This window comes from Cygnus atratus, chromosome 10 (assembly GCF_013377495.2).
Source record: "Cygnus atratus isolate AKBS03 ecotype Queensland, Australia chromosome 10, CAtr_DNAZoo_HiC_assembly, whole genome shotgun sequence".
In the NCBI taxonomy this organism is placed as follows: domain Eukaryota; kingdom Metazoa; phylum Chordata; class Aves; order Anseriformes; family Anatidae; genus Cygnus; species Cygnus atratus.
This window is the reverse complement of record NC_066371.1, coordinates 2,397,628-2,420,057: the sequence shown is the minus strand read 5'-3', so window position 1 is coordinate 2,420,057 and position 22,430 is coordinate 2,397,628. Positions and strand designations below refer to the sequence as shown.

Sequence of the window (22,430 nt, the reverse complement as noted above, 5' to 3'; positions counted from 1 at the left end):
AATTACTCAATGTCCTGCAAACAGGAGTTATTCGGGGTCAGTAATTAATTTGGCAGTCATAATGCCTAACTTGGAGATGGCTTTTTCAGACTGGCTAAGTCTTTTTTTTTTTTTTTTTTTTTTTTAAGTTCACAGGAAAAAGTTATTAGGAATAAGAGCCTACTTTTTAAATCCACACGCATTGCTTCTGTGCTTGTAGCAGTTGTTGACTCTGGGTCGTGTTACCCGTTCCGCTTACGCAGCGTCTGAGAAAGGGACCTGGAGAGTAGTGTAGGACACCTCAAAGTGCGATATACCTCTTTTATTGCAATGGATTGGTGGGAAAAATCATGACCTGTGAGTGCAGACAAAAGAGCCAGAAATTATAGGAAATTGTTATTTTTAGAAGTTTAAACCTGTTGGATAGAGCTGTTGGTTTTTTGGTTGGTTGGTTTGGTTTCTTTGTTTGTTTTGTCTCACAAAGTCTAGTCTTGCTCCAGCCAACCTGCCTATAATGGACATTAAAATATATACCGAGATGATTTGTATGAGTGTGTGAAAAGCTGTAATACATTTTTAGCCAGATAAGTAAAATAAGGCACAACATATTTCTGACTTACTTGCCACCTGATATCTGGTATTTAGGATGCAATTGTCTATGAACCACTTGACTTCATCTCTTAGGATAAAAGGAGTTGGGTGATGAGGTGTGCAGAGCTTCCGTTAGCAGCCAGGGCACAGAGCTGGGCAAGGCTGACGCTATAGCATATCAATATATATTGGTTTTTAAAACTGAAGTAGCTTGTTCTTCTGGTGAAGATTGTGGGAAGGGCGGGAGATACTAAATGCTGGAGGCTGCTGGCAAAGTTCACAGCTAACATTTGCTGTTTTCTCTGAAGCTGCTCTCCTAGGCATGCTGTGGTGTCATCTCCTCATTTAAATATAGCGAGTAGGAGAGGAAGCAGGGGTTTATGTGAGTCAGGGATTAAGAAAGGAAAGAAGTGAGAGCAACTGTGTTTCTTGCTTTGTCACTGCTATGTAATGCCGACAGCAAAGTGATTTTTTTCTAGCGCTACTCTTTCTTCTGGAAACTTTCCTAAAAGTCAGCTGCTGTAATACAGCAGAGGATGCTGGATCCCAGCTTTCCAAGGGAAGGGGCTTGTTCACTTGTACCTTACGGCTAGGTGGTGGTTCAGTTTGCCTGTGCCTGTCATCACAGATAACTTCTGAATTGGCTATTACAATGGGCTACTGATGTTTCAGCCAAGGTTCAGAGGAAGAGATACACCTCAAAAAACAGCAGGTTTATTCAAAGCTTTGTGAAAACAGTGTTCCCTTTTCTCAGTTACCTGCTAGTTCCCCCCCACTAAAACTTTATCACCTGAAGTCACACCGTGGTGGAATTCACACCAGAGCACACCCTGAAGCGTACACACCTCCATGCAAGTATTTTAAGGAGCAATTCCCTGGGTGCACCTACCATGATCATCTGACCCAGCTTCACCCAAGGCAGGTGTAGTCATAAAAACCTGCTAAGATGTGATGAAAAACATCACTAGATTGTCTCGTATGAGAAAAAAATATGTCTATTTTTCTGGTGCGGCAGTTGGGGAGGGAAAAAAAAAAAAAAAAAGAAAAAAAGGTAGTTGAGAGCTGTGCTCCATGCAGACTGTAGAAATGCCATGCTCCTCGTCCCACGCCTGCCAGCGCACCTCGCCCAGCCGGGAGCCTCCCACTTGGGCACTGAGCCCTGGATGGGAAATCAGACGTGAAATGTGCCCAAGCAGGTGTGAAATTTTCTGCTACTTCAGCCCTGGGGTTTTTCTGCCAGCCAGAGCTTCCAGCAGGACCTATCTGGCAAAATGTCTTAATGAACACTGCTCCATTGGCTTGGCGTTTGGACCTATTTAGTTCTTATGCGCAGTTGTTTGTGTCTCCCATGGGGACAAGGGTGTTGAATCCTCATCATTGCCTCTATTAACCATGCCATCCCTGCAATCTGTGACTGGAGACTGTGTGAAATGTGCAATTAAGGATTTATATTGTCTTCTGTGATCACGGCATTGTTCATCAGTGCTGTCTGACTTCACGGGGGTAGGAGAGGCCAAGTGGCTGGTCATCTGCTTAACCTTGCTGGTTAAATTTCTGGTTTCTTTTTTGCTGAAACATTATCTTCTCCCTGCCTCCCTGGTGGACAGCAGCATTGACTGAAGTCCAGTCCTAGTACATCCCTACACCCACACTTACATGTGGGCTTCAAACAAGAACTTTCCTGGCTGTTGAAATAATCTGTTGAGATACGGTAAGAAAGATGCCAAGAAAATCTGCCGCTGAAATCTCTTCATCTAGGGCAGAAAAGAGAACTTTGCAACAGGTGTGGGAGAAACAAATGAAATCTCCAGCTTAACTGGCATTAGAGTCCTTTGAGTTTCAGAGAGGCACCTGAACATCTGGAGCCTTCTCCAAACTGAACTTGATTGTGTGAAGGTTAATCAACATAGATGGTCCTTCCAACTCCAGGTGGAGTTAAAAGTAACGTTAATGCGTATGTCCTTGCTTTGAATTCTGATGTACAGCCTGACTGTGACGGTGACAATCATTCAGGCATTTGTCCTGGGGCTCTTGTGACTTTTCAGATGGAGTGTAATGTTAGGGACAACTTTCTGGAGATGGAAATAGCATGCATCAGATTGGGCTGCCAGGACTCCTGCTCTGGAGGCTACAGCTGTCCAGGAGGCAAAACTAAGTGTGTTGTTCAATGCTTGCCCAGACGGCAGAGATTACCATGGAAAAAAAGAGCTTTATTGCTTTAGGTTTCATATTCTTCTCTAGAGGCTGAACTACTAGTGTGTACTGCACCCCTAACGAATAACCTGCCCTGAAGATATCTCTTACCAGTGTTTGAGAACTGTGCGATCGTGTTATTAGAAATTCTGCCCTGAGGTACAATTATATTATTGCAGTCATTAAAGGTAGTTCATCTCCATAATAATGGAAATCCTGCCTTGGAGGCCTGACTGAGTCAAAATAACGTTAGTAGCTTGACTCCAGAAGGTAAATTTTATATAGAATCTGCTATAGCACAGATACAGATACACTGCAAATTCTGCTTCAGAAACAAGGACTATTTCTATATGGAAGAGTTCATTTTCTGTCCCTGGTGCTCCCTTATGTTCCCTTCACATTTCCAGGCAAAATAGCTGTAGTGCTCTGTGGGGAAGGTCGTCAGTCCTCTTAATGCCACTCCATACAAACCAGCCTTGCAGGGCGGCTGTGGCTGTTGGTAGAGCAGGAGCAGGTGAGTCCAGTCCCTGCCAATGTAACTTCCACTTCCACACCCCTGGGATAGGATGTGGGACTGAACAACACCTCCCAACAAGAATTGGGAGCTCAAGGTGGAATTAGGGTCCTTGGTTATTGCGAAACTGCGTTACATCTTTGGGGTCACTTCAGACTGTTCGATCAGACAGAAAGATCTGTGCTGAGGTTTCAGAATGTTTTTCACATACAAGTTGGTTCTCTTATATTTCCAGATGTGTTTATCCTCCAATCCCTTTATTCTGTCTCAACAGTAGGAGAAGAGATGTTCTGGAGAGCTGGATTCCTATTGTATAGGTTCTGTTTGAGTCATGTGCCACCTACATCAGTGTGACTCAGGAGGGGTGCTGGACTTATCCCTCTGAGATCAAGCTGGAGGGTGTTACTGCCCAGCTGCCCAAGGAGGACTGGCATTCAATCCAGGCAAAAAAAAAAAAAATAGAGAGGAATGAGGGCACAGACTACAGAAGCCAGAAAGTATGGTTTCTACTTAATTCTCAGTGGCAATTTGATCTTATTATCTTATGTCTTTATCCCTCTGATTTTGTGAAATTCGACAATCAATGTCAAGTGAGTTTTTAGATATAAAATACATAGTCATCAATGGCATTGTATACACAGTGGATAGGAATCAGACAAACATTATACTCAGAGACATGGTCTTCTGCAGTTATTACACCGTGTGAAAGACAACGATTCAAACCGAGTCCATGTTTCACACAGAAGCTGTCTCAGAAACCAAATGAATCATTCCTAGATGTCAGTGGGAGTTACAGCGGTGGAGGGTAATTTCACCTGAGATTTACCAAGATAAAACAGATATCCACAGCTACCCACAAGCCTGGAAAAACTTCCATTAATTGATGACCCCTGCATAACACTGGTGTGAATGAAAGCAAGTCCTTAATGGGGAGTCTTTCCTTTAAACTCCTGAATGCCAGTTGCAGATCAAGCATCTTACAGAGCCCAGAATTTCCCATTTGTGACAATTATTTCCTAGCATGACACTGTATATGCTGTTCCTTGGCAGGAGTGGGAGGGGAAGTCACGGCACTCAGATTGTTCTTGCAGGATTTTCTTAATCCTCTCATAATAATTCAATTACACCTAATGCCACAATGTTACATAAATTTATTACTAAGACTTGTGTCTTAGAACCTTTATTTTCAGGTGATCTTATCATAGAAAGCTTTCAATTTATTCATAATTACAGCGTGGCTCCCACAGAGAACTGCGCTAGCTGTAAGCACAAGCAGTTCGTCCTCACTGGTGGAAATCACAAGTCACTGTCGTCCCTGACACCTTCATTCAGATTTCCTGGGTACTAGAGGGAGAATCGAGCTGTGTATGATTAGAGGAAAATCCTAGAGCTACGCGGAGTTCTGCCAGCTGAAATTAAAATAAAACTCTGTCACAGCTGCTCCCACACTCCAAACTGTTAGAGGAACATCCTGAAACGGAACTGTAATTCGCCTTGAACTATATATCAGGAAGTGATAAATAATATAAAACGGTTAATTCAACCTTAATTTTGAAACAATTAAATCTCCCTTAATTTTCAGATTGTTTTCCATAGCCACCAAAAGAAGGACGTTGCTACCAGCAGACTTACAGGTTCTTCCACATAGGCACACACCATCCAAGGGCTGAGCCCACGGGGGCTTAGTGTTAAGGCTGATGCTGACAGCATGTTCTGCAGTGACACCCCAGGGCTTTTACACACTCAACTGCACGGATTGAACTGTCTCTTAGTAACTTCCTACCAAAGGTCCTTTTGTTAGAGTACCTTAAGAAAATTTCTAAGGGAATTGGTCAAATTGATGTATTTTGGTATTGGCATGGAATAATTTACTTGGAGCGGAGTTGGAAGGGATACTTAGATGCTGGTTTGTACTGCAGGATTGGTGTGATTTTCTTCGTGAGTCTTCCCTGTCTCTCATCCTGTGTTGGTTCCCAGCTCCAGGCAGTGTAGGCTGTGTGCAGGAAATCCAAGATATCTTTTATTTACCTGCTTTTCTGCCAGTCTTGGGGTTTGTTAGCACTGCTGCCTGGCCATCCTGCCGCTGTGTTAGCCAGGCTGTGGTGCAGCAGTGGAGTGAAGCATGTAGTCTGGTTTAGTGTGTGGTATCAGCACTAGGAGTGGTCCTATGTTGGTGAAGCCATGTTCTGTGATGCTTTGTGACATCGCTGCAAAGAAGTGAGCAGGGCTGGCAGTGCCCTCTGGGTCCAGCTGTACATTACATGTGGTTGGGGTTAGTGTCCTGAGGCCTCCTGAGACACCAGCACTTGGCCTGCAGCAGGTTTGGCATGGACAGTCTGAGCACAAGGCTGAATCCATAACCTGGTTTAGAGTTCTGAAATTCAAGGAGAAATTCAGGTGAAAGAATTTCAAGGAGAAATTTATAAGTTTCCTGCTCAATCACACAGCTGCCAGTGCCTCCCTGTTCTGTTGTCAGCTATCTCATGCACTTGGTAAGAACTCGCATGTCAAAATCTAATGTGTTTTCCCTTGAAATAATGAATGTTTAAAATATGTACACAATGGTTTTCATTCGTAATGTTCTCCTAAAGATATTGCAAGTCACATTTACTGTGGTACCAGACATATACTCAGTCCAGGACAGAAAAATAATTGTACTTTTAAGTCCCCAAACAAATTAGTCTTCTCCCGTTCTTGTTCATGTAGAGCCCTTATATCATTAGAGCTGTTTCTTTTCTATGAATATACAGTGCATTGTTTGTATGGTTCAATTGTAAGGAAAGAAATTCATAAAAAACAAATGATGTTCTGTGCTGGTAGCAAAGAATATGAAAGTGTCCAATTAAACAGGCACTCACTAGGACTCATATAATAGCAACATCTGTTATCTTAATTAAACAAGTTTCTGTATAAAGGGACCCTCATAGTGCATTTTGTTAGAGAAGGATCTGACCTAGATACTCTAGGCACGCTCGCTGTCTTCATGGAAATTTTCCCAGTTGGTCCCATTATCTTGCAGTCTTGACAAGCTTTGTGATATATGAGCACACTCTTGCACACACAAAGCCATACTGCTTAAAGCAGGAGGATTTTATATTTTTTTTTTAGTTGAAAACCAATAAAAGCACAGACATGCAGCACATAATGACATTTACTCATTGAATTCAGTTACGGCAGCATTAAGAACTGTAAAGCGTGCACAGCAAACTTGGACCTTGTCAGATAATGGTCAGGAGAGAGCCACGCTTCCAGAAAGCGCTCAAGGTTCATTTACAGAAGTGCTTATGTGCTTCAGAATTTAAGCAATTTAGGCCCAGATTTTTCCAGATATTTCATAGCTGCTCTCCACCATATCATCTCTAGTCAGAGATGATCTAGAAGAGTAAGCTCACTTTTAAAAGTCTCGGTGCCCTAGTGACTTCTGAAGAGGAGATGAGGGTTTGTGAGACTGGGAAAGGGCAGTGGGAGGTGGAGAGGAGCAGACAGGGGATTGCAGCTGGGACGTTTGCTGTGTGTGACTAGATGGCTTTGTTGGCTTCTGTCCTTTAAAACTGTTCAGAGACTTTTCTCTTGTGAGAAGGAAAGACCTTAGCCATGGTTTTCTCAAGAGTTAGCATCCTCACGAGGGCTGTTCCTTTACAGAGCCATCAGACTAGGTGTTATTTTAATAACAAATTTTAATATGTTTATTTCGATGCTATACCGTTTTGAGAAGGAAAAGTTGTGAAATCAGACAAGAAAGGAGAGCCTTTTCTCTTACTCTGTCAGTGTGTCTGGAGTTTAAATAGCTGTATAAATTCCCATTTTTTATTCGTTGCCTCAAACTTCCTAATTAGTTACTAATTGCTTTAAACAGCCAGAAACAAAATGGCAATAGGACAGGCAGCACATCTTTTCCAGTCTGGTGCCAGAGTACAACCATGATAATATTTTTATACTGATTACTTGAGAGATGAATTGCTAGCAGTGGCTTTTGGACACGCAGACTGGTGACACCTCAGCAGAAAATAAAACCTCAAAGGATGCTTCCTATCATTGTTTTGCATTAATTGTGTAGACTTTTTTTTTCTCAAAATAAAGCACCTGTGCAATTTCGTTAAGGCAGACAGGTAACCAAACCATCAATAACGTGTCGGTTTTTCATTACATCCTGCCTAGGCAATATGAAAAATGACACCCTACAAATAGCTTTCTGAAGTTTGAGCCGACAATGCAGCATTCATCTTACTTTTCAAAGACAATGGCAGAGGATGGCTCTACTTCATGGGAAGGTCTGAAATAACTGGCATGTACTTACTTTAACCATTTGTTCTGCAAAAGAGAACTAAAATGAACGAGGAAACCACTTGATTCACTGGTCAGGGTGCCTAAGGGAGCCCTCTGACTCTTGATAGCCTCATGTTCACGGATCATTCCTTTACCAGCAGAAGCTGATGTTAGTTTTGCGTGATCTGAAGGATCCCAGCATGCTGAAGCATCAGCTCATCCCACTGTCAGCCTGAAACAACAGCTCAGGGACAAGCACCTTGAAAGCTTGCCCCAAGCCACTCGCTGCTCTCCTGGGCGCTCACAGGCGCAGTGTCAGCAAGGGGAAGGAGTGGAGCCAGCCAGCAGCTCTGTGCTCGTTGCCTCCTCTGAAGTCCGTCAGTGAAAACCATACAGCTTGGTCGTAGTTTTCCTTAGGAGTAGGTCACTAACTGCTCTTGGCTTCTTCAGAAGGAGAGGTACCAGGCTCTTTTTCCTTTCCTGCTCTATATCGGGCCATAATAACTCTCATCGCTTCTGTAGCTGGAGAAACCTGCTGTATGCTTGTATGCATAACCCTGTAAATGATAGTCCACAAAGGTTAGATGTTCAGCTGTTTGACTTTACCAGCCTCCTAATTGTCTAACTTCAGTGTTGATAGTAAGTTGGCAACTCCAGTGCTCCTTGCTGCATTGCCTTCTCCCTCTGTTCTTGAGCAAATGTTCCTAGCAAAATGTTATCTGAGCAGGGTTAGGGATTTATTTAGAACACAGATTTGCTGCCATTTTATGTTGTCTAAAGTAATTAGGCTGATCCCTAAAATGTGCGCGTTCATTTATCTGCTCTGTGCCATCAGCAAGCTGTTGCCATTCTCCCAGCAGACTCTTTTAGGTGTGGTGAGGGTGCAGCGCGGACACACGTAGGGCTTGGCTGTCACCACATGGGGACCACAGCCTGGCCGTGGTACGACCTCACCATGTTGGTGGGACCCAAAGTACCTAGAGAAGTCAGCAGGCTTTTACCCTGGGGCTTGGCAATTTGTTTTAAAATAGAGCCTTGCTTGCAGGGGGTTGCAAAAGGAGAGAGCGAAGCACACAGGCAGCCCCCTTCTCGGAGGCATCCGACCCCCGGGGCACGATGAGACATGTCCCGTGCTTACACTGCCATTCGCCGAGTGCTGTTAAGCAGCTGCTGCTTATCCTGCTCGAGGTGTTTCGTCTTTATGATTATTAAATTCATCTCCAGGTACCATACAAGTAGCTACAAATTATTTCTCCCTCTCAGTAAAAACACTCCAGGAAAGGCAGAGTTCTCCCCCGCGGAGCTGTTGTGTCGGGCACAGGCAGGATCTGGCTCCCTGCAGCGAGGCGGATTTCTCTCTGTTGCGAGCACACGCCGCAGCCAGCCCTTTCAACAATAAATGCCTGTAATTAGCCTCCTAAATGCAGTTTGAAATTCATGTATGGTTCATACATGTCCTCTAATTATAAAATGATAATAGTAATAATGATTATAGCATTTTGAAAGGAAAAAAATATATCAAATGTTTCTTCTCTTGCATATTTTCGTAATTAAGAGCTAAAAGATAATGATTTTACAGATTTTACATTTTAAGAAATGCATGTTTAAAATCCAAGGAAATAATTATATGTCTACTGGGGAAAAAAAAGAATTTCTAATGAACTTTTTAGACATTCTACCAGACTCGGTGATGTTTTTGATGATTATTTTAACACCATTTTTAGGTGACGTAAATGTGTCTTCGGATCTTGCAAATCTATGTTAATGTCGATTACAAGTGGAGTGGGTAATTTATCTTTGTTCTGTGGGCATTTTTTGTTGAAACTAGAGGAAAAGATGTGTTATCTTTGAAAGACTATGCCTTTGGGCATCTATTCAGATGGTATCAGCTGGAGCGAATAAGCTGAGAATGCATTTACTACTTCTGCTCTAATCTCACGAATGCTCCCAGAAATGGTTTGTGTCAGCAGATGATGCACAGAAAATCTCTTACGGATTTTTTTTTTTCTCATAAGAGAATAATTTTTATGAGCTTCAGTGGAGTTTCTGTTAATGGTTATGTTTGTCAAACCTCGGAAGCGTTTGCTGTAGGTAGAGGGAGATGGCTTCTCCTTGATGGGGAAGGAGTTGTTAGCGAGGGTGGCTGGAGGCTGCGCTTCCAAATTTGATTCCTCGGACCGGCACCGTCCCTCTTCGTTGGCTGGGAGAAGTCACTTAATCTCCATGCCTCTGGCTCTAATCACTGCTGTGGAAGAACGAGCATAGCAAATATTTCACCGAACATTAGGTAGAGCGAATGCAGGAGTGGCTTCAAAGCACCTGCTGCTTTTTTATGCGAGGTTCACCTCGCTTCGGAGCATGAGAGAATATGTGGTGGGGAGCTGTGTGCCCATGGGTGGGCAGCTGTGCACAGATGGATGCTTTGGCCTTCCGCGGCATGGGTTGTGAGTGTACCAGCCCGGAGGAGGAGATCTGGGGCTGCTGAAGCACCAGAGGCTGGGCCCTGCAAGGGGCGCACTCAGGACCCTCCATGCCGGGCACCCCTTCCTTCCCAGTGCCGCTTTCACGTTCTGTGACAAACGGCCAACTCGGTCTGTAAAAATAAACTGCGAGAGCTGTGCTAAAAGGGCAGTTTCCCATGGAGATTGGTCTTCGTTTCCCACTAAAATCAATGGAAAATTGGCTCCTTGCACCATTGGGCCCTTCCAGACTCAGAAAATCTTCCCAGATAGCTCAAATTATTGCCTCATGTCTAAGGAATGAAAGCTGTAAAACGAGCGTCCTTTTGCTTTGCTCAGATCTGCTTCTTCAAATATTTATTTTCATGACAGGGTCTTTCTTACTGTATTTATTTTAATTCTGTGTGTAATGAAAAAACAGTGTAAAGGGAGAGAAGACTAAAGGTTTCTATTATTTGAAATTCACAACAGCATACTCTTTTCCTTCGGGGTCCCTGGCTGTTTGGTTTTCATTTGTTTCTTCCTGTTATCAGCATCCCTTAAGAAAGATATTTTGTAGAGAACTGTTCTTCTTAGATAACCCAGGGATACTTTTATATTTGAATTATGACCCTAGGCATCTCTGAACAATTTACATGAAGCCTCTAATAGCTGTAAATGCTCACTTCTTTCCTGCCCACTCCTTCAGGACGGGGTTTCATCAGTTCCACACTTGCCTTTAAAATTTCTGGGCAAATAGGAGGACGATGACAAAACACAGCTTTTGTAGTGATAGATATTAATATATGCTGGGTGCAATAATATTTATTTGGACTGCTCTGTCACTGCAAATAAACAGTTTGCTGAAAAATAAAATTGTGGGAAGAACTTAGGATACCAGCTCCATCACTCGTTTATACTGATACTGAGTTCAGTGAAGTTATGTTGTTTGATGCCAAGGGGGGCCCCATTTTTTTCTCAAAAATATTTATCCGAGCAAAATGTGTTCTATTTTTCTTTATCTCTGGAAAAATATTTACTGTTTTTTAGTGTATTTGGTTTTATTTTTTTTACAATAATCAAAAAGGATTTCAGTTTGTACTCTCCTCACTTTTAATTCTTCATTCTTAGCAAGCCTGTAAATGAAAAGCATAAGATGAAAACAAGTTTACGCACAATTCGCATCCCTGGAATAAGATCCATATCAATAAAAATAGTGTAATACTCTGTATTTGTGATGCAGCAAGGCAAGAGCAGCTGTTACCAAGAAAGACTTTTGAAAAGATCTGTATTAAATCTTTGTGCTTTCCTTATAGTCCCAGAGCACAGCAAAGACCAAACGAACCCAAACTGTGTACATCACAGGCTTCTTGCTAATTCCCAGTTGCCCTGATTGTAGCAGTAAGCCTTCTGGTGTCCTTCCTGACTCAGATGTCCTGGCAAAAACGGTGCAAAGGTGGTTTTCCTGACCTTATCCAGCAAGTGTTTATTTGGAATATATATATATATTTAAGAATCCTACCTTAGAGATCAAGAACACCCACAGGACAGAGGCCCTGGCTGTCCTGCAGCCCTGCGCCACGTGACCACTTCATCCTCAGCCTCTGCAGTCCCATGTGAGACGCAGCTCCAGCAAAGGTGGTGGGAACTTTCCTATTAATCTAAATGGAGCAGGATTTTAGCTCGGTTTATTTTGAGCAAATATAGTTCTTACCTGGAAATTAATTATAGTGAGTTTGCTGTTAAGAGACCTGCCAGTTGTCATGGATAAGTAAGGCCTTATCTAATGCCTGCTTTCACTAAGAGAAAGACATGTACTAAATTAAATGGGCTTTGACTGAGGCTCTAAATTAGCTCAGACTTTTCCGTGAACCATGAAAAGACAAGTAGTTATAGACAAATAAGTACTGAAGCAGCTGTAGGTGGTTAACTAAATCAAAACTAACAGGTCCTGGACAAGAAGTTGTGTATCTGTAAAAGGCTGCCTGCCTCGTCTGGCTGTCGATACCAGTTATGGGTTTAGATGGATGATCAAATAAAAACCACTGTAATGCCATTCCAGCAGACAATATCTTCCTGCAGTTCACTCAGATGCAACCTAATGGCCAGGTTAGACACGAATCCAACTTGTCCTTGCTCGTGGTGCTGTGCTGGCCCTAGCCCTCAGGACATGGTGGTGGTGGCAGCAGGGACACCATCCACTTCACACCTTTCCCAGTGAGGCAGAAATGTCTGGAGCTGGAGCTGCTCTCGGGGGCACAGGTGGGTGAAGCCCAAGCCTGGAAAGTCCCGTCTGTGCACGGGGAGATAGTGGTGTTTTCAGCTGTGTTGATACAGGGTGGGAAATCTCAGGTGGCCCGAAGCTGGGGGGTGACGATCAGGGCTTTCCTCTTGTCCTCGCCTCCCTGGACGCTCCAGCAGCCATCCAGGGTGTCGAGTGGAGCTCTGCAAAGCCCACATTGACCTCAGCATGTGCTTTAATGGGGATTAATGCTATAAAGCAGACAGCTCTAACCTTACTGTTATTTATTTGTGCTACATAAAGGTTGTAGTCACACACAGCGGGAGCATCCCATGGCCACAGGAATTATTGGCTGTGGACCGTACTCGGAAGCAGCCCATCCTTCACAGTGACGGGCAGGTACTGGTGAGTGTTGTCCCTGGCTCGGGGAGGGCTGTGAGCAGTAAATCCTCCCTCGCAGCCAGGCTTCTGCATTCAGACCCGTGAGCATTTCTAAATCTCTGTGTTTTCCTGAAATAGCCTAATGGCCAATACCACTTTTATGAGATCATTTTAATAATCCCAGTCGCTGCCTCATTGCATGGGAAGCATTATTAAAAAGGTAATAAACTGCTGCAAAGACATGTGATAGAAATAATTTGATAAATAATGCAATTGCCTGGAATCATTTACATTTGCAGTGGAGTTGTGGCACAAAGCAAAGTTGTTGTTAGGCTAAAAATTGCTCTCACTACTCCTGCCTATGAGCTGGGTAAGGGCTGAGCAAACACTGATGAGAATTCAGGCTGCTCTGCCTGGTCTCTTTCCTTTCCTCCTGCTTCCACCCCCCAGCCCAAGCGAGGCTCCGGAGGAAGGACAATAAGCCATTCATCAAGTAGGCTGAAATACACTGTTTTTCACAGGTACATTTACCCTAAATCTTCTCTCAGAAGATGGATTATCTCTTAGAAGAACTCTGGCACCACAGTCCCTTTTCAATAGCCATGTCAACCACTGCCACAAAGGCTGTACATGAAGGGATCAATGGTAGTTTTATCTCAAATTGCACTCAGTGTGTGTTTCTTCCAACTGACATTCATTTAAATGCTTGCTCTAAGACATCTTTTCTCCCTATAATAGAAAAAGGATTGGACATCCTAAGCATTGTTTCCTGGGGGAAAAAAAATTAAAAATATTCACTTGGCGAAGCATGAAATATTTCAGATGTCTGTGCTTAATCAACAGTGAAAGCAAGTGTAGTTATGCTTGTATTTCCTAAATTAAAATGCTGAAATTATCAGATAAGAAGCAACATATCCTATTTCATTGCAGCAGAGCTAATAAAACTATCTGAGATTTAAAAAAAGGTCACTTTATGAGTACTTTGCTCCAAAGAAAGATTCCAGCTGTAATCTGCAGTCCAGCAGTTTGGCTGCCTGCCTGCGCCCCATGTCCCTGGGGAAGAAAACCGCTGCTGTCACACACAGCCTGCCATATGCACTGCCTCTGTCGTCCGTTCATATTCCACACGTTTCCATCTGCTAAACAGAAAAATAGAGGGCATGCTGACAAGAGTGTATTGAGGGATACCTGCAGCATCATCTGTCTGGTGCAAATCTTGTATCGGCGATGTGGGGGCAATGTGAGTGAGCAAGTAATTCCCTGTGAGAAGGTCAGCACATGAGCGTGCTGCTTACCCTGTAAAGGCTTTCACCTGGAGCCCGTGAGGTACGAATGAGATTTATCAATCCCTGGCTTTGCAGAGCTGGTATATTTGGTTCCTGGACTGAATAGTTTTAATTAAACAATGGAGCAAGATGTTGCAGTAAATATTTTGAGTCAGCAATTCCTGGGCAAATACTGTATCACAGCATGGGGACGACCTGAGCATCAGACTGTAGGTATGCTTTGGTAGATGCAAGTGCTGCAGTCACACACCCAGAGGTCAGATTTCCTCGGGGCTGGGCTGGAGGTAATTACTGATAAGCACTTTTATGATGGGCTCTGGGCATTTTGCAGCTTTCACCCATCACTCATATTGCAAATAAGGGCTCAATCTTGTTTTCACTAAGTCAGTGATAAAACTCTTACTGATCTCAACGGGACGTATTCTATCTCTAAATGCATGTGTTACTTGCTGAGAAATATTTATCTGCGCTTGGGAACCCTGTCCAGCAGTGAGAGATGCTGTGGTGAGCTCCATGAATCAGATGCGTTGTACTCGGTTCGGGCTGGGGGCAGCATAACCTGCTGACGGGTGACTTAACTGATACGGCAGAGGTATCATGATTTGAAAAACAGGGTGTAATAGATCAAGTGATTGTGTGCTGGTATTTGTCCTTACACAGCTCCGGATCTGCCTGGCCTCCTCCATCCATCTCTAGCAGCTGCTAGACCTGGGCAAGTTGGAGTTGCTGCCTTAATCCAGGCTGTGCAGATGTGGCCGTGATACCAGAGCGGATCCTTTCTCAGTGGCCTGGGTATCTGTGAATATCACTGCTCTGTGCAAGTTAGAAGTTTCTCATCCAAAAGGATGCATCTTTCTCCTCTGTGTAGTTTTCAAGGTTCACACCAACCAAACAGACAAATGCCTCAAGGCACTTCCATTCCTGCAGAGCTGGCACAGGGCACAGGCTGTCGCTGTGCGTAGAGCATCAGCAAGAGGCTAGTGTGAGAACTGCGTGCCGATCAGTTTTGCAAAAGACTTCTTTAGAGTAATATAAAGTGTTCAGCTTGCAAGTTTTTATATTTGCTGCAGAACTGGCAAAAAATGGGCAAGGAAGGCTAGGGAGAGATGTTTTCAGCATTTTTAAAGGTCCTTTGTCCCCAGAAGATTTCTAATCAAAAATCTGACAAGGTCAGTTCCTCCTGGGGTAGGGCCCAAGGCTTCGGTTTAGGAAACAACCAGTCTTTTCATCTCCTAATTTCAGCTGAGTCTCTGCTCTCCGTGGATCTGAAATCTCCAGTTGACAACACAGATCAACAGATTCATTCCTACAAATGATATGTTCAAAATAGATGACCTTTTGTTATGTAAGGATGCTAAAATATCCTATACCATCTTGATCCTTCCAAGTGGATGTTTTTCTCTTTGTCTGTTCTGTGATACCAGCAGTGACTAACTGCTGCTTTATCAGTTGCTTTAACCGGTGCAAGAACAGATTTACATTTTTAGTTCCTCTTCCCAGTGTTGTGGTTAGCAGTGTCGGGGAACTCAATAGCAGGTCAATAGCTCAGTTTTTGGGTTTGAGATGGTTTAAAGCGGTGTGTACTCGGCAAGCAATGCTTTATTCTGAAGTAATCTGCCTTTACGGGAAATGTGCTTTATTTTTAAGTCTTCCTAGGCACCTTACTAGAGAACATCTTGTGGGTATTTTTCAGAAGAGAAAGAAAGTGTAGGGAGCAGTGCTTCATTTAATTTGAACTTTGGGTCTTGAAAGGACTTGTTCAACCAAACTGCTAAAAGCGGCTGATCAGGGGATGTTTGCTTTCAAGCCAATTAGCAGTTTGAGAACCTTCAATGGCCTGCGATGAGCCTTTCCTCCCCCTTAATGCAAATACGTCTGCAAAGAGAATTTGTGAAGTAGCAAAATCAGTGGAAGTCATTCTTACTTTCTCAACTAACTGTAACAAATTTCAAAGTGTTAAAATAATTACTTGTTAACTTCTAGCACATTGGATTCAAATTAAGGCACAAAACACTCGGTGTAGAAAAGCACCCTCAGCAAAAAGAGCCACATAACCATAAGGCCTCCTAATCAATGACTCACACTACGATTTTAGTGGTCTGATTTATTTAAAAAAAAAAAAAAAAAAAACAGCTTGCACAATTATTTGTCATTTGTAATGCTGGTAATTTACAGGAGCGTACAGGGAATTGGTTACCACACCAGAATTAGGCGTGCATGGACACCCACTGGGGAATGGGTGTGGAGAACTTGGTGCAAGTCCCAGCTGAACTCTTTGCAGTGTGTTACCAGAGTCAGAAGGTGCCTGTGTGCTCAACTTGCAAACCAGCCAGCTGGGGCTTTCTGCCTAGAAATGGAAGGAAACAAAGACAGCAGTAACTGTGCCAGAGCCAATGGTGGATTTACTGACCTCATCCAGAGGTTGTCTCTAGGGCTATCCCATCCACATTAACTGCAAACTAATTTTACATTGGGAATAAAGATGACTTAATAGGAAACCAATGGCATGGGAAAGACAGAGACGGAAAACACATTAAAATTTGAAATTAATGCTAGTTTTGTCCACAGATACAATTGAAATGACCCATGGAAGAAATTATCCTGTGAACAGTTTTCAGCCATATGGATCAAAATAAATAAAAATAAAATCTCAACTCCATAGAAATACGCTCCAAAATATCACTTTTTTTCACGTTTCTTGATGGCAGAAATGCTGAGGGAGTTAGTGCACAGCCTGGCAGAGCAAGGCTGGTGTGGGGCGGTCCTTCTTGAGCTGGAGCATCTTGCTGAGCTTGTTTCTGTCCTCTATATTGATTTGAATTTTAATGCATGCCAAGGGCACCTTCAGCTTTCAGAAAGGCATTGTTGTTACCAAAGACTTGAAATTGATAACAGCAGTAAGTAATTCCTTGGGAGCTGCTGGTGGTGCTGCTGCCCAGGCTCATGCACTAGAGGCCAGTATGGCAAGTCCTGTGCTCCAGTGCACGTTTAATGTAATACATGCATTGATTTGTGCCAACACAGTGGTAAAGATAAGAGACAAGTAGCTATATACTACTCTCTTCCAATTATTGAACTGGAGCAACTGCTACAGAAGCAAATATATGTCACTGGACTCCTGCAAAAATAAATTACAATAGTGAATGCTACTGACTGCAACAATTTGGAGGCCTGTAAGACAGTTGAGAAACTTCTATTAATATTGCTGTTATTGATGTGTGAAATATAACCTCTGCCCCTGGTTTCTGACAGATGGTCTACTTGTTGTGCTGCTGCAAGAGCAGGTCACGGCGAGGCCAGGACAGAGGTTTGGTGGCTGCTGTCGGAGCATCTTGCACCATCTGCCTCCTCTTCACACCATACCGATACTGCAAAGACACTCAGGCTGTCACGTTTTTGTGTGGACTGGGTGACCCATATGTGCCCACCAAGAGAGTATGGTGTGACAGAAGGCACTGGCACCAGCCCTCCTAGGGGAAGCAACATCTCCTGAGTCCCCCTGGAGACCGTGCTCGTCCCAGTGGCTGCAGCATGCAGAGCCTGGGGAGTCCCACAGCTGGAGGGGACGGCCGTCCTTCGGGCTTGTGTTTAACTCAGCTGTCCTGCTCCTGTCAGCCAGCTCTGTCCTCCTGCTCTGTCTGACATAAAGCTGCCCCAGTGTCACACCGTGGCCACGCAAAAAGGCTGGTGCCAGCTTGCGCAGCCTGCTGCTGTTCCCTGCCCAGCAGTGCTCACCTAGCAGGGCCCTGAGCATTTCTGCAACGAGTGCGAGCGTTGTTTGCTACATTTCTTTCAGCCTAATTTCTCAATCCAGTTTTACAGAGCTTGATTGGCATTAAGGATGCAGGAAGGCTTCTTCATTTGCTTTCAAATTAGTTAAATTAGGAAATAATTGAGCAGGAGAAGGCAGGAATTAATACCAGGTTTTCAATGCAGGTCTGAAAGTGGCTGAAGGGCAGAAAGCAGATTGTGGTAGGAGACATGGTACTGAGCAGAGAACCAAGTGTTTTGTTAAAAGAGATGCTATTCGGCTGGAGGGAAGGTTTCCCTGGAGTTTCTGCAGATTATTTTTGTGTGTCTTCAAATAATTGTATTTTCTGTGGTTGCTAGATGCTGAAGTAAGAATGTACTAATTAAAAAGAAAATGACAAAAATGTAATAGGGGAAGCATTGAAGTACTTGGAGTAATAAAGAGAGTAAGTCAGGGCAAAATATTTAAAACCACAGTCTTTTAACACTGTGCTAACCAGTTGCAGTGATGATGTTGACCAAAGACACTTCTGATACTGGAATTTCCCCAGGAATATTTGAAGACACTGCAGTGAGCAATACCTGAATTTTCCACTGCAGCTGAAGCTCCTTTGCTGTCCTGTGTGTCTCCTACGTGGTCTCCTGCCTGTAGTAGCCACCACAGACACTAGGTCAGTGGGAGGCTGCCTCCAAGAGAAAGTTAGCAGTGCCCACAGAAGCACTTTTATGGCAGGATCTGTGTGGGGAGGGGACGAGAATGAAATAAGATTATTATTTATTTTTTTTAACCTGCAAGGGCCACTGCAGCCGAGCACTGCAGGCAGAGAGGTAGAGAGCAGGGAGGGGAATCTTGGCAGCGTGGGACCCTCGCTGCAAACCCACCAGCCTTCCTGGAAGACAGCAGCAAGGAAACACCTGCGGCACTGCCCTGCTCGGCAGAGGCATCCACATGTCTAAGCAGCGAGCGTCGAGCCCTTCGGATGTAGCCTGCGTAGCACATGTTGCTGGGGCTGTCATGGTGAGCGTCCAGTACCAAACTACAGCCTCGCATAAAACCTACACAAGCTGCCGGTGTGTAAATTAGAGTTGCCCTCAAGTAAAGACAGGGAAAACTCATGTAAATGATGTATTCAGTATTTATGAATTACGTCCTAAGAGACTTCTGTCAGCTAAACTCACTTGGTAATGGGCAGCGGACTGTCTGTTGTTCAAATCGTTAATAATTAATGCAAGCTCAGAAGAATTTTATGTTAACATAAAAAATACATAACTTCTGCTCCTGATTGTCTCTCCAGAATCACGTTTTTGGATGACGGAAGCCTCCGGATTGTCAACGTCACCAAAGCCGATGCGGGAAGCTACACCTGCGTGGCGACCAACCACTTCGGCACGGCGAGCAGCACGGGCAGTCTGGTTGTGAAAGGTAATGTGGCTCTTACTGTGGGCGAGTGGGTGAGCAGTACCCTGCCACGGCTTCTGCCAGCTCCCGGGGCAGCCACACGCGTGCTGCTCCTTCCCCTGCACTGCTGAGCCGAGGCAGCCTCATGGGAGTTGCAGGTTCTTCCACGGTCTGGCTCTCCTGGCTGCAAAACAGCCTCGTGTGTCAGGGACAGGAATTCCAGGTGTTTATTCACAAGTATTCTGAGTTTTTCCATCTTTTTTTTTTTTTTTTTTCAAAAGCAGAAGCTATAATGTTTGACAAAGACGTTTAAAATAATAATTTGTTAAACAGAGTGACACTGACAAATATCTTAAATTAATTTTTGCCCTGCTTATAAGTAGTCCTATGTCTGAGGAATTATTATAGGTAATGAGTATATAGATTATTACACTTATAATAGGTCTCCTTCTCCTTCTTGTTTGAGGAAAAAACTATATTGGATAACAAATCAGGATGATTGATTACAAAGCAATAAATCAATCACGAAGCTCTAATGCTGTCAGTTTCAATTCTCCCATGTATTGGCACTGATGGATAGTATTTGGTTAGAGGGTCTTCTCATCAATTATTTGTGGGGTGTACAGGGAATACTTTAAAATGTTTCAATGCAAGTTTTAATCCCTGTTTTTTAGTCAGAGCACATTCCAGCAAGTAATGTCAGGCAAGTGCTGATAAAGCTGGTGAGCCCCTGTTGTATTTATGAACTGCGGGTGACACTGGTACAGCAGCAGCTTTCTTCTCAGGGCAAAATATGTGCCTCTGATTTAGCTATGCCATTAGGTATTATAGTTACGGGGTTTCTGAGTAGGTTGTATGGCATTTGTCCATGCCCACATCAGTCCCTGCAAACAAAAATAGAGATGAGTGAAGATCAGACTTGATCTCCACGTGAGCTGACTCTGCCTTTACTTACTCTGCGTTGTCTTGAGGAGAAACCTGTAGCAAATAGCTAAGAAAGCAGTGCTCAGGGAAAGCAGGCGCAACAAAGCCCAGGTCTGTTATTGCAAGGGTTGATCACCAACTGTCTGCCCCAGAGCAAAGATGGTCAGCAGAATGGGGAGTGCAGCCTGGACCTCTTCCCTGGGAACCCGGTGGAGGTGGAGCGTCTTCGTGGCAGGAGGGTCCACATTTCACCCACAGCTGATGCCGTCCCATATCTCAGTGCTGCAGGACGCCCACGCACTTGGGTTTGGGTCTGCAGCACCTCTGCAATTCACTGACTGCTTGTGGCACCCTAAAAAAGCCAGTCATTAAAAACAGGACTGTGTTTCCTCGCTGCTATCAGAGTCACGCTTCTGTAATTCATGGCTTGCCCTCCCTTAGTAGTAGTACCCAAGGAACAGGCAGTAACTCCGGGCATGAAGTTTGCAGCTATTCTACCCGATCTTTGGGCTCACATGGTTTACAAATCACTTTGCTTTGCGGTGAGGTTATAAAGGATTAGCAAGTGCTTTTTTCTCCCTCAGTGCTCCGTTTTCACTCGGTTCCATTAGCATTAATGGGAGTGACACATGTGCATGAAGCAGAGAATAAACTCTTAAGCCCGGGATGTGGATATTAACAGCAGGCTGAGAAATGCAATTTCAAAGTCTATCCCATAAAAAGTATAAAAGAGCAGAAACTATTCTGAACTCCAAATGAACTGTGTAAAATACTCTATTTTATACTGAAATGCTTGAGTTTCTCTGCCCTAAGTAAAACACAGGCAAGTTTTGACAGAAATATGACTGAATACCTTACTTTAACTCAGTTTTGTGGTGTAAAAAAGACTAATTTATCAGCTGATGAGCTTTTTGACCTTAAGATGTGCTTATATTCCCTCCTAACTCATCTTTTGTCATTGAGTAAAAAACTGTGAAGGTCAAAAGACATTTTTTCTAACCTTCCTCTGTTCTTCCATTAACATTGCAGGTTCTGTCTCCCTCTCTCTCTTTTTTTTAATTTTCTTTCTCTCTCAGGGAGAGATGTCGACAGTGTCAAAGACAGTGTAGGCAAGGATGGAGGGAGGAGGAGAATATCTGCTACACCAGAACCAAGGAGCTTAAAATAAATCTCTGGCAAACAACCAGAGAGGGATGAATAAATATTCATATTATGCATGACTAGACAGCTTACAAAATATGAAATTCTGATGGGTGCCCATAGGGCTGTGTATTAACATGCTGTTGTCAGAGCTGTTGAGCCTCAGTGGCTTCCCGAACCAGTGAGGTTGTGTTTTGGGTTTCTTTTGTTGGTTTGTTCTCAGTGAGAACCATTCTGGCCTCTGAGACCTAAAATCTTGCAGACTTGCCTGTATGGTTTGACCTTTAAATTAAAAAGCAGGATTGAATTTGTAAGGATGGAGGAGAATCCCACAGACTGTCTTCAGAGCTATGTAAAACATGGCATGTATTTACATGTAATACATAAATATTAATTTTCCATCTTTCTTTTTCCATTTTTACTGTACTTGAGGCTAAATGTTCAATTTTTCCTACACGTAGCAAAGCTATAGACTTTCTCAGCACCAGGGGATTACATGACAAAGAGTATAAACAGGCGTATACCGTACGATACAAGTTTATTTGTATTTAATACAGTTGTATAAATTGGCTAATATAGCAGCGGCTCTGAAATAGGAAGCTAATTTCAAGATGCTGCAATAGAAGCTCTGAATATGCTAAATGCGAGGAGAGGCCGAGGGAAGGAGCTGCTCCTGGCCGGGATGTCCCAGCCACAGCGTGATTTGTTCCCCGGGGACTGGCCAAGGAAGGCCCCAGCTCCCTCCTCTTGAACATGACTCCGTGTGTTGGTTAAGTGGTGTAGTTGGCACCAAGTGGTGTACTTGGAGAACTGTTCTATTGCAAACACTTCAATTTCCCTTTAGCGATGACTGAGACCCAAATGGAGGTTTGTGGGCAGCAGTAGTTACGGAAGAAGCGGAGAAAATGAGCCAATGACATGAACACAGATGGTAATAGCCTATCACCACCATTTTTTCACAGGACAAGAAAATTCTTGTCCCACAGCTTGTTTGACAGCAGACGTGCTAAATAACTTGAGAAGTCTGTGACAAAGTTGATGGCCAGCTTTGCTGCGGAGATGTTGGAGGGGAGCAGAACTTGGGCATCTGATGCTGGGGAGCACCCTCAATAGACGCATGTGGCTGCTCCTCGAATGTTTCCTTCCTTGAATCTAGTGGTTCAACCTCTAGCTTCATGGCACAGCTCTCCATGGTGAGCTGTCATGCCCCAGCAGACCGGTGGTGGCAGGGGTCTGCAGGGTCCTTACCCTGTAACTCGGGTGGTGCCATCTGGAACCAGCCACGAAGGGGCCGTGGCTGTAGGACAGCAGAGGTGCTCCATGGTGT

General features: G+C 43.8%; 1 protein-coding gene across 2 annotated transcripts in view; it reads left to right on the top strand.

Annotated features, from left to right (window-relative positions):
- Positions 1–22,430, top strand: part of LOC118248144 (contactin-4) — a 305,713-nt gene that overhangs the window by 250,710 nt on the left and 32,573 nt on the right. For both annotated transcript variants that reach the window (XM_035546817.2, XM_035546819.2), the window contains exon 13: positions 18,936–19,063. In XM_035546817.2, the coding sequence (XP_035402710.1) occupies positions 18,936–19,063 (128 nt within the window). The remainder of the gene's footprint in view (positions 1–18,935; positions 19,064–22,430) is intronic.